The sequence below is a fragment of the Pipistrellus hanaki genome, assembly GCF_964339955.1.
Source record: "Pipistrellus hanaki genome assembly, chromosome: 17".
Lineage (NCBI taxonomy): Eukaryota > Metazoa > Chordata > Mammalia > Chiroptera > Vespertilionidae > Pipistrellus > Pipistrellus hanaki.
In genome coordinates this window covers 40,867,879-40,880,034 of record NC_140519.1, presented here as the reverse complement: position 1 = coordinate 40,880,034, position 12,156 = coordinate 40,867,879, and the positions used below count along the sequence as shown (strand labels likewise).

General features: G+C 46.0%; 1 protein-coding gene across 50 annotated transcripts in view; it reads right to left on the bottom strand.

Moving 5' to 3' along the window:
• Nucleotides 1-1,419: 1,419 nt before the first annotated feature.
• Nucleotides 1,420-12,156, bottom strand: part of RIMS2 (regulating synaptic membrane exocytosis 2) — a gene marked incomplete at its 5' end in the record, with an annotated part of 298,413 nt that continues 287,676 nt past the window's right edge. For all 50 annotated transcript variants that reach the window (XM_084864496.1, XM_084864498.1, XM_084864512.1 and 47 more), the window contains 5 exons: nucleotides 1,420-4,218; nucleotides 4,799-4,938; nucleotides 6,359-6,460; nucleotides 7,240-7,352; nucleotides 9,692-9,833. In XM_084864496.1, coding sequence (XP_084720622.1) covers nucleotides 4,000-4,218; nucleotides 4,799-4,938; nucleotides 6,359-6,460; nucleotides 7,240-7,352; nucleotides 9,692-9,833 — 716 coding nt within the window. In that variant the 3' untranslated portion in view covers nucleotides 1,420-3,999. The remainder of the gene's footprint in view (nucleotides 4,219-4,798; nucleotides 4,939-6,358; nucleotides 6,461-7,239; nucleotides 7,353-9,691; nucleotides 9,834-12,156) is intronic.

Sequence of the window (12,156 nt, the reverse complement as noted above, 5' to 3'; positions counted from 1 at the left end):
CATGAGTTCCCACAGGATGCTGAGGGCATCATGGGTTGAGAGTAGAGACAAATACGTGAAGAACAAGACATAGGTACACAGTAGTGGGTCAGTCCAGGCGTTGGCGATTTTTAACCAGTTCTTTCACAGCCCCTCAGAGTGGCCAGCATGCCCTCCTGTGGCTGTGAAGCCTGGGCATGCGGAGTCCGGGGAAATGGAGGCGTGGCAGCCATAGCATTAGGCTTTGTCATGACCTGCTAAGAGCTCAGTGCTGAGCAGGGAGTTGCAGGAAGGGACTAACATGGATGGCGTTGAGAAAGCAGAGAGGCTCTCAAGAGATGGCTTATCAGGCAAGGGGATTGTTATAATAGTGTAGGAACAGCAGAGACATAGGTGTTTGTCCAGCAGAGAGCAGGAGGTGTTTGTTGAGCAATGAAACAATGTGGGATTGGTATGGGGGACTGGGTTGGAAATGAGTCCTTGGAAATGGAAGGATTGACTATTTTCAAGAGTGAACTAGGTTTAGATTTCAGCTGATTTCTAACTAATCAAACCAGCTCTTAAATTCGGAACCAGGCAGAAACCCGTTTGGCTCGATGGATACAGTGTCAGCCTACGGACTTAAGGGTCCCGGGTTCGATTCCCGTCAAGGGCATGACCAGTGGGGGGTGTGCAGGAGGCAGCAGATTGATAGTTCTCTTTCATCGATGTTTCTATATCTCTCTCCCTTCCTCTCTGTGGAAAAAAAAAGAATGGAAAAAAAATCCTAAAATATTATTATTAACAAAAAAAAAAATTCAGAACCAGGAAGGGCCCTCATGGAACTCTGCCCGGGTTCCTACAATTGTCCTGGCGACACATGGAGAGAGTCTCTCATCATTCATGCTCACACGATAGAAGTCAGTCTCTGGACAGGTCGTCATACGTCAGGTTACCCTGGACTGAGAACGCACCCCACCCCACAAAGCTGGACAGACACATCAGTGGAAACACAGACTGTCGAGCCAATGGTCACCCTCACCATTGTCACCCGAGAACCGCAGAGCCTGCGGGGCACTCTCTGTAACTCTGCGACCCGTGGAGGCCACCCTGACTCAGAAACCCCACCCATTCCACTCACACAGCCTGCGAGCTGCAGAGGCAGTGAATCAGAAAGCCCCCGATCCGGAGCAACAACCATGAACCTTTTTTATTTTATTTTTATTTTTTTTAATTAACAGCTTTCAATGATGTGAGCAGAAATCCTTGGGCACTCTGAAGAACCGCTCTACGGAGAGCCCTCTGCTCAGACCAGCCGTCTGCCTGGCAGGGAGAGGTAGGAAAGACCCTTTAACTGTCTCTAAGCCACAGGGGTCCCAGGAATGAGCTGCAGCCGGTTTGGGGTGGGGCTGGGGTGTCAGGAGAAGAGAACCCACACAAAAGCCATGCATACAAAGTCTGTAAAGAAAAATGTTTTATTTAAAGTGTTAAATACCATCACCAGAATGAGTTTGATTTACATTAGTTGGTGTTCTTTACAGGACTAATCTGCCCTTTTTTATTTATTTTTTAATTTTCCAACTGGAATTCCCTTTAGTTTTTAAAACATACTATGTACAGGGCAGCAATGGTCACCGGGATAGTGCTATTTACATGACTAAACCACAAGTCGAGGTGCAGACATGTGAAAATTAAAAAAAGAAAAAAATACACCAACTTTTAAATAAATACTGCACAATGACGAGTTATGTACAAATATTCCGTACAGTCACGTCCTTCTTATTAAAATTAGAAAGAATTTATATAGGTATATACACAAAAGATTATGTGACCGCGTCTTAGTATCGGGGAAATGGTAAACGTTTAATCCTAAGGGAGAGGATAGACACTGTAGGTCTATGAAACCAATTGTTGCTGGTACACGCGTGTCTAGGTTACCTCAGTAAATCTCCACCCGTTCTCTGAACGACTTCACCCGGGGCCATCACAGATCTCAGAACGCCAAGACACAGTCTCGGTGTATTTCATATTGCACCACGTAAAGAGAAGGCATTTTCAGTGATACTCATTTTAACTTTTGCACCATAGCAAGCATAGTTTTAAATGTCACCACTGAGTTTAAAAAGAAAAAAAATTTTTTTTGGTGCATGGCTTTAGTTTAAAGAAATTCTATGGATGTGGATTTCAATAGTCATTGCAAGAAATTAAATCAACCTATAAGAATGTGTGTACAGAGTGTCCATAAAGAAACAGGAAGTCAGGGTGGTTTATTACATTAACAGGCGACTTCTCCACTACCCAAGGTGCCTTTAAGAGAAATCTGACCTGGTAGCACCACCCAATGGCAATGACCACCGTCTGTAAGACCAAAGGCAGGGGTCTGACTTTTGGTGAACTGTGAATAGGCAGACTAATTTCCTTTGAATCATCTAAAAATTGGAGCTTTAAAGTTAGTTGTTGCAAATTCATGTTTGCTCTATTTATTTAGAAATACAATTCGTGAAAAATTGAATTTTACTACAGAAAATAAATATATAAATAAATAAACAGCCCTGCGTTCCAGAGCCCCAAAGTTTTAGCAGCGTTTCCATTCACATAGTAAATGGAAACTGGCTAAAGAAATCGCTTTAATCAGTGAGAAAGCGAAACCCGAGACCTTCTAGAAAGAATGCTTTAACCCCTGAATGACTAATGCTGGTGTAAAAACAAATTTGTTGGACATGACAATGGCCACACGATTTCAGAACCTTCCTGTAAACTAAACCTGGAAGGCGAAAGTAAAATGACCATGCACTCACTGGACAACAGATTGCAAAAGTTCACGTATCTTCTTTACCGAACACATGCCGACTTACTTTAGTGCACTCCTAAGCCATGTTCCAAAATCCTTTCCAACATGCTTGAAATACAGAAAGCTCTTACATTTTTTTCCCCTTGAAAAAATTCATACATTCAGAAGCATCTACGGCTCTGAATCAAACCTGGGTACAAGAGAGTATCAGGTCAAAAACTGATAATTTTTTAGAATAATTAAATAATTTATTTTCTTTCTGGCAGGGAGAAAGAAAATAAAAGATTAAAAGAGGGGTGAGGAGAAAGGTGAACAATTTGCACATTTCGAACTTCATCAGATTTGTGTAGTTAATGTGGAAAATAAACGGAATATTCATTCATTCGTCACAAAGAGAATTTTAAGTAACTTCTAGAAAGTATTTTCTTTTGTCATGTCTGCCAAAACACAGACTAGGATTAAATAATAAACATGGTGTGTCTTTGTATCACCCTGTTGCATTCTTGCCCCTTTTTTAAAACCATGCACTAGTGAAATTTATTTTTAAAAAGAATATAAATTGTTGAAAATGGCTGAGTTTTATTTTTTTGTTGTTGTGTTTTTTTGTGTTTTTTTTTTTTTTTTGCAAGTTGCAGCCCCAAGAAAATAACGTAAGTAATTCAGCTAATCTGTGTTCATGCAGAAGGGTTTCTCTAGTGTCATTCAGTACGGTGTAGCCACAGAGCAACGCATCTTGGCGTGAGGGCTGCTGATGCTCTGCCTCGGACCACTGCTCGGGTCTCCTGCTTTTCACCTGGTATTTTCTAGACTTCACACTCCTTGGCTGATCACATGGCTCAGTGGCTGTATCGCTCGCTGCATCTCTGTGGCATAGCAGGGCTTGGGGGTCAGAGAAACGAAGAGAAAGGAACGGTAAAAACAGAAAGGTGCCATTGAAAAGGGCTGTTGCTTGCGTGAGACGGACTGCTTCTCTGAGATCCATCCATGGCTTCAGATCGGACCGAAATCTGAGTGTCACCGGAACTCCATCCCTGACAGCTCTTCCCAGCACTGCTCTCTCACCGGAGGGCCTTCTGTAGGCACAATGTGTGCGACTTCCTCTGAGAACACAGGATCGCTTGTGTGTCCCTAGAAACGGGCTCAGAAGACACAACATTAAGCATGCAGTGTTACCAGGGTTAGCGACCTGTGGTTTTTTTTCTTTATTTTTTTTTGGAACGCTGGTTGCTAGGACAACAGTTTGACAGCTGCTATGAACGAGAGTAAGAAGGTCCCGTTGAACTCTCCAGAGATGACTGGGACGCTCTTCTCGTCAGAGGGGCCAAGGTCGGGTCTACGAGGGAGGATGTGGGGAAGAGTTTGAACCATCCGATCACCATGTTGGACAGCTCCAGTTCGTCTAGAAGAATCTGGGCCACGCCCATGAAAGACTTGTGATCCATGCGGCCGTAGTCCCCCCACACGATGATCTGTTGGCAAGATAAAAATGAGAACCATGTTGGTACGGTCGTGCAGGCAAACACTTGTGAACTAAAACACATTCGGCTAACGTGCTGGCATCAGACATCACGTTAAACCGTCGTATTGACTCCTGGGGTTGTTGTCTTTCGCTACTAGAATCCGAAGGTGCGTTAGGAAAACGGTATGAAGTGTGAAGACCATCCGTGGTCCAGGGAGATGTATCACATTCAGTGGTGGGGTTGGCTAGTCTGTACTTCCCTTTAACGTAAGCTGACCAGACGTCCCGCTTTTGGCGGGACAGTCCCGATTTTCAACAATTTGTCCTGCAGGAAAATTTTGGAAAATCTGGACTTTTTTAAAAACGCTGCTGGACAGATTGTTAAAAATCGGGACTGTCCTGCCCAAAGCGGGACGTCTGGTCACCTTACTTTAAAGGAAACAACAGTGCCTGCAGCTTTGACAGCACGGGCCCCTGCTTTGAAGTTTCCCAAGCGTGTCCGCGGCGAGGGACAGGGAAGGATGCCAGTGACAAAGACTGACTCCGCGAGAGCGCGCTCTCAGGAGAGGGATAAACAACTCAGCAAGCACCTGTAAGACCTTTCCCTGGGGGCTTTCCTCGAAGGACAGCAGCTGCTGGTAGAGGGGCTCCAGCGTTTTCCGGGCCACTTTGGTCTTCTTCTTGGCCACGCAGACTCCGTTGTCCAGGAGGTACACCTTGACGTATGGTGCTTGGGAAAGAAGAGACGGAGGAGGAGAGTCAGGGGATGCGCCGTGGTTACGGAATACCCGACTCGTGGGTGACCTCTGCAACGGGTTAACCTTGTCAGAGGAGCTGGCCACCCACAGCCACCCACCCGCCTTTCCACACGAGGTCACAATCATCAGGGAGACAGACGGTAGCCGTAGGCCATTCGGGCAGTTTCAGGCAGTGACCACAGCCCCTGATGCCTGACTTGCCATCAACAGGTCACACAGATGTGCAGTAACTAAAGGTCAAATGCGTCTAGTCCCTCACGGTATTCAAGGGAGATGTCTCCATCTTTCATTTGTCAACATTTCAATCTAATCAAACATGCGTTAATCTATATTGTTTTATTCACCCATGCCCATAAATCACTTATCACTCAAAGGGGTTTTTATTTGGAGAGTAAATCTGTTTAAGAAACACCAAGGGTTTGTTTATTCATGGTGGTGCGGGCACACGACCAGGCTGAGGTTTTGCATCGTGTGTCCAATGAGCTGGGAGGAGGAAAGGAATTCTGAATTCCGTAGCTTGGGATGTATCTGACAGACCCTTCCTGAAAGCATTTTCATGCATGTAGAAATGGCCTTATTCTTTTCAAGGCAGAGGGCCGGCTAGCTCCAGACTGGTATAGATACACCTGCCTCAATCACCACCGCAAGGCCGAACAGGTCATATACATTGTCACTGAGAATTTCTGCAGGGCTGGCAAAGTTAAGAGATTCAAAATCACAACCAGCCAGCGGAGGGGCTGAGGTGAGAAACCTCGTTTCATATTCCTCAGTAGCTGTTCTGCACATCAGATCCGGACACACCTGCCTGCCCCGTGCAGGGGTCTGAGGCACTGCCCATGCTACATGCAACCCGGTACACGCACGCCTTCAGCACGAAATATGTGGCATCGTGAAAATGTATCAGATGCCTCGTTCCCTAAGACATTCTTAGACACTACAGGAAGTAAGTCTTATCATGAGAATGTCCTGCATACACAGGCTTATGCTATCTGTTTTTATTCTATTGTAATTCCAGAGCCTCAAGGATTCCCGAGGAAAAATTTCGAAGCTCCAGACAAATCGACGAACAACACAAAACGCCAGCGAATGAGAAAAAGAACCACTAATGGACATGCAGAACAAAGCGAGCTGTCTGTGTGGTAGCTTCCATTTTGCAGCAGTTTCTACTACATCCATACATACGTACTACATACATACATACGTACTACATCCATACATATGTACTACATACATACATACGTATCTAACGGCGTCCATCACCCCTACCAGGCCACCCTCACCGGTGCTCACTCAGAACACACACGCAAACCGCTGCAGATAACTGACATGTGTTAGTTAATAAAAAACAATGTGGATGGTGAGCAGTAACAGAAGCGTCTCTTCTGCTCTTACCTGGCAGTGTCTTGGAACCTGGTTTGACGACAAGGCCACGGGCCCGGATGATCTCCACCTCCAACTGTCCCTTTTTGTCCATCATCCCCACCTGGATGTCACCTGGTCGCAGGGGAGGGAGAGACAGACAGAACTCACCATACAGATGCAGGTAAGAAAAACGCCACGCAAAGGCCTTGGCTTAACATCGTTTCAGCATTTCCCACTTACTTTCCTAAATTCACATAGATTTCACATTTTATGAAGAGCATCTCACTTTAAAAAACCATAGAAATAGCCGAAACCGGTTTGGCTCAGTGGATAGAGTGTCGGCCTGCGGACTGAAGGGTCCCAGGTTCGATTCTGGTCAAGGGCATGTACCTGGGTTGCGGGCACATCCCCATTGGGGGGGTGTGCAGGAGGCAGCTGATTGATGATTCTCTCTCATCGATGTTTCTAGCTCTCTGTCCCTCTCTCTTCCTATGAAAAATCAATAAAATATATTAAAAGCATATAAATGAAATGGGGGGGGGATTAGTTGAAGATGCTTTTAAATTGCTAAAATATAAAATACTTATTCCTGCTGCGAGCCCTAACCGGTTTGGCTCAGTAGATAGAGCATCAGCCTGCAGACTCAAGGGTCCCAGGTTCGATTCCGGTCAGGGGCATGTACCTTGGTTGCGGGCACATCCCCAGTAGGGGTTGTGCAAGAGGCAGCTCATCCATGTTTCTCTCTTATCGATGTTTCTAACTCTCTATCCCTCTCCCTTCCTCTCTGTAAAAAAAAAAAAAAAAAATCAAGAAAGTATATATTTTTAAAAATCCTAGGAAAGGAAAGAATGCTATTCCCCACAATCTAAAAGAACAACCACAGGACAGAATCACGCAACAGACATTCTTACCCATTGCAGGTGTAGCCAGGGTCTGGCGCCCCACTAACTGGGCAGGGCCAAGGCCATCCAGAAAATCGCTGAACTGGCTGTCGGAGGCCAAGCGGACACCGGGGAAGATCAGACTGAAAGCAGAGTAACACATGGGATTAAGCCCTCAAGCTCGGTTTCCAACAGGCAGCCAGGTTTCCAACTGGAGCTGTGGGCAGGCTGGTTAGCCACTTGCCCTGATTGGACCCCATGGTGCTCCCTCCTCATTCTCTAACGGCCCCTGTGACCCAGGAGCACCGGTCACACTGCACTGCAGGCTTCTGCGCACGTGTCTCTCTCTCCCTTGTCTGGAGGACATGGACTATGGTTTCTATTAATAGCAGCGCTCAGGACATAGTGAACACTTACTCCGTGACTGGCATTATCATACCCGGTCATCTTAGCTGCCCTAGGAGATTGATTCCATTATTAAACCCATTTTATAGATAAAACTTTTTTCCTATCACTCCTACCAGCACACAAACATACCGTTATTTCTTCCACCTTAAAAAAAGGTCCCTCCACTAACCCCACTTCCCTCTCCAGCCACCACCCCATTTCTCTCCGGAAACTTCTCCAAAGAGTTGTCTCAGTGTGCTGTCTTCGATGTCTTTCCTCTCACTCTCCCTTGAAACTCTACCACGTTTTTCCTTGCTCTCTTCCTTGCTCTAGCTTCCCCACTCCGCCAAAATTTCTCTGATAAAGTTACCTAGTAGCCACAGAGGTATACTGAACTGCTAACACTCTGTATTAATTAGTACTATCTAACTTAGTGTCAGTTGACACAATGGGTGCCCGTTTCTTCCTTGAAACCCGTTTCCCACTTTGTCTCCCAGACTCTCTAGTCCGGGTTTTACTTTTTTGGCCACTTTACCACAGTCTCCTTTGCTAGTTCTGCCTAAATATCGGGAGCTTGATCCTTTGACTTCTCATTTCCACGTCCTTGTTCCCACGGTAATCTCGTCCAGTCTGGTGGTGTTAAACACCATCGATGCTGACACTGCCTAGAATGGCACCCCCAGCTTGGGACTCACCCTTGGGCCGCAGACCTGTATTCTGACCGCTTAGTCAACCTATCTGCTTGGATGTCTAATAGACAATGAAATAAAGAACTTGTCCCAAACCCCAAGCAAACAAAACTCTGTTCCCTTCAGAGGGTTCCCATCTTAACCCTCAACTTTACCCTTTCCATTAATCTCGGAGATGTCTGTCCTCTTTGGTACAGATTGAACCGTGTTTCCCCCTCCCCCTCCCTCTGGGCAATTCATGTACTGGAGCCTCAATCCCCAGTATGACTATTGGGAGACAGGGCCTTGAAAGAGCTAATGAGGGTTAAGTGAGGTCCTAAGGGTGGGGCCTTAATCTAATATGATTGGTGTCTTTCTAAGGAGAGGGAGAGACAGCACGGACATGCACCCACAGAGAGACCACGTGAGGACGCAGTGAGGAGGAAGCCAACAGCGAGGCAAGGAGAGGGGCCTCAGGAAAAATCAACCCTGCTGACACCCTTGACCTTGGATTTCCAGCCTCCAGAACGATGAGAAAATATATTTCTGTTGTTTAAGCCACCCAGTCTGTGGTATTGTGTTATGGCAGCCCTCGCAAACTAATACTCTCTCTTTTTCTCATGTCACATCGCCTGCATCAATATTACTGGCTCTATCATCAGAATCCATCTGGAATCTGACCCCAGGAAGCTACCACTCGGGCCCAAGCCCTCATCTTCCAGCTTCTGAGGGACCTCCCTGTTGCCACCTGTGCTCGCCACCCCCACAGCAGGCAGAGCGATGGCGGACGTCAGAGTGATGTCTGCTCAGAACCCTCCACGGACTTCTCATCCCTCAGAATAAAAGCAAAGTCCTCACAATGACATGTACAGACCCCACAAACGGTCCACCCCTGCTCACCTATCTCACTTCCCAGTCTGTTACCACCTCTGCCCTTACTCAGTGCTGACGCCTCCCAAGCCCCAGCACCCCTTCAGCACAGAATGCTCCTCCCTCAAATATCCGTATATTCACGGGTACTAGGCAGGCAGCAGAGTTCTTTCCTTTGCAGTCATGACCCTCAGAGCAAAGTTTTTTTTTTTTTTTTTAAAGCTAGCTAGCACTGTTCACACAGGAGTGGCATGAGTGCTTACTCTTTTTGTGCATTTAGGTGTATTGTGTCAAGCGAGGGCAGGTGTTTAATTGCATGCACTGTGAGAGTCCCCGGTTAGCATCTTGCCATGGAAGTCCAACATTTTATCCCCAGACCTAGGTCCCTGATATAAAAAGCCAGGTCTGCCCGTGGCAGTGAGCCACGCTCTCTCCACAGCCAACCAGTGCACACCCAGACGGCCCTGCGGAGTGTGTGTGTGTGTTGGGGGGCGGTGTTGGTGACAGCGGAGGGAGCGGCCCGGAGGGCTGTGCCCGTGGCCGCCGGCCTCACTCACTTGCCCTCGGAGCTGTAGCTGTTCATGCTGCCGTCCGTGGACTCCCGGCTCGCCTGGCGCGTCATCCAGTTCCGCATCTCCACGGCCAGGCCCGTCTCCGTGCTCCTCTGCACCGTGCTCCGCAGCTTCTTGCCGCCGGCCTCTGCACAGACAGAGAAGGAGAGGGGTGACGGCTGGGCCAGCGCCCCGAGGTCCTCGGAGGAGGAGAGCCGCCAACACCGAGGCTCTCACTCAGGAAACAGGGAGAAAAGGGGTTTCACTCAACGCCTGGCTGAGTGGGATGAACATTTTCTAAACATCTTCAATGCACAAAACGCCATTGTTTTATTTCCATTTAAAACAGTGTTCAAACTGGGAACGAAAGAAACAGAGTTTCAACCTGAGGGAAGTATAATGAGCTTCGTTTTTATTGTAATATCTAAATGCAACATTGACTTACACCCGTCTCTCTCTTTTTCCTCGCTCTCAGGCACAGTAAGAGAACCAGGCCTTCCTGTGCTTTCCAGAGAGCAGGTGGTGGGGAAGACTCCATGCCAGCCTTAGCTCGGTATTTTAAAGAATTGAAATGAACATGTTGGACTGATAGGAACACGGAACCCTGCGCTGTGCAGGATGATGGATGTCAGAAGGCAAGGAACGCTACCCTAGGAAGAGGGCCTTGTGTGCTAAGAGTCCCCGTCTGCTGGTAACTTTGAGAGAGATTCCCAAAGGAATACAGAAACCCAGAAATGTCCGGTAAAAAGAGCTTTTTTAATATGTGGTCCTGGGTAAGTCATGTCCTCGAGGATCTTCAGCAGTGTGGGTCAGCTTGGATGTGAGGTTTACGTAGAGAAGTCAATGAGAAGATCGAATCTGAGACAGAGCCAAGTGCCACAGAGGGGAGAGGGGAGAGGGGAGAGGGGAGAGGGGAGAGGTGGGAAGTGCTCTCTGAGAGGTTGGGGAGGAAGGAGTGTCCTCAGGGAGCGTGTGGGATTGGAGCTGAGCTTGCGAAATGGGCAGACAGGGACCGAAGAAGCAGCAAGAAGGCAGGAGGAGGAAAGGTGGGGGTGGGTCATGTGACAAAGGGCCTTGCATGCTGGCGTTGGGAGACCACCAAAGCTGGGACAACCGGGTGACAGTCCAAATGACCTGTAATCCTTGACTCCTTGTCAGGTCTAACTATCATCGGCATGGACCATGCGTCTCATTAGCCTTCTGGGGATTCAATAAGCTCTTTTGGTGCCTGATAATAATTTCATTTTAGATCAACACATTATTTGCCGATATTGCCGGTGACTTGATGAAATTCCTTTCACCAAACCTCTCATAATATTGGTTCACCATTGGAAACACTGCTTTAAATTTTATCTGTTCTCCACTTTCACCTTTGACGTATATCAAAATGCTTTAAAAAGTATACATAAAATAACAGTCATGACTCATTTCCAGCTCAGTTGATATTTTAAATAGTAATAAACATGTTGTACTTTAAATTGATATTTTAAATAATTGATAATAAACATGTACTGATATTTTAAATAATTGATAATAAACATGTTGTACTGATATTAACTTAAGATGATACAAAGTATCTGCCGTTGATGGGAGAAAACTCTTCTTTACAGAGGAATGTTAGTTAAGAAATGTAAAAGGAGCCCGGCTGGTGTGGCTCAATGGTTGAGCATCGACCTTTTATCCAGGAGGTCACGGTTCCATGCCCAGTTGCAGGCTTAGTTCTCAGTAGGGGGCATGCAGGAGGCAGCTGATCAATGATTCTCTCTCACCATTTGTGTTACTATCTCTCTCTCCTTCTTCCTTCCTCTCTGAAATCAACTATATATGAAATGTAAAAGGAATACATTTTAAAATTACCAATCTGTAACCTCCAATGGAGTGAATAGTTCAAATAAGGCACACTGATGAATGCTAACATCACTAACTATTCATACGAGCCACACAAAAAAATCTTTCCACGAATTAGTTCTGCTTGTTCAAGGAAAACACACATGAACACTGGGAGACCTGGCTATCGCCACTGTAATCAAGTGGTCAAACTGAGCAGCACTAACAGCAGAACAATCATAAGTGCTTCCTGATACAACCTACATGATATCACCTATGGAGTTCTCCAGAACAAAAATACACAGACTGCTTCTTATCAGATCTTTGGAACCAACTTCTAGTTTTCAAAATTACAGAAGATAGGGTAAAAAGATAAATGACAATTAAAAAAAAAAGTCAGACAACCCAGAACATGGGATTTCATTCAAGAGAATTGGCCTAATCTCTTAAAATAGCTAATATAATGAAAATAAAACAAACTGACAAGGTTGAGTAAATTGTTCCAGATTTTAAAAAATATCATAGAGATATAACTATTAAAAGCTGTGAGTGATGGCTTTAATTTTATTCGGGGGGGGGGGGGAGTAAATAAACAAGAAACCATAAAAGCAAAACACTTAAAAGTAATTTTAGCACAAGTAGGG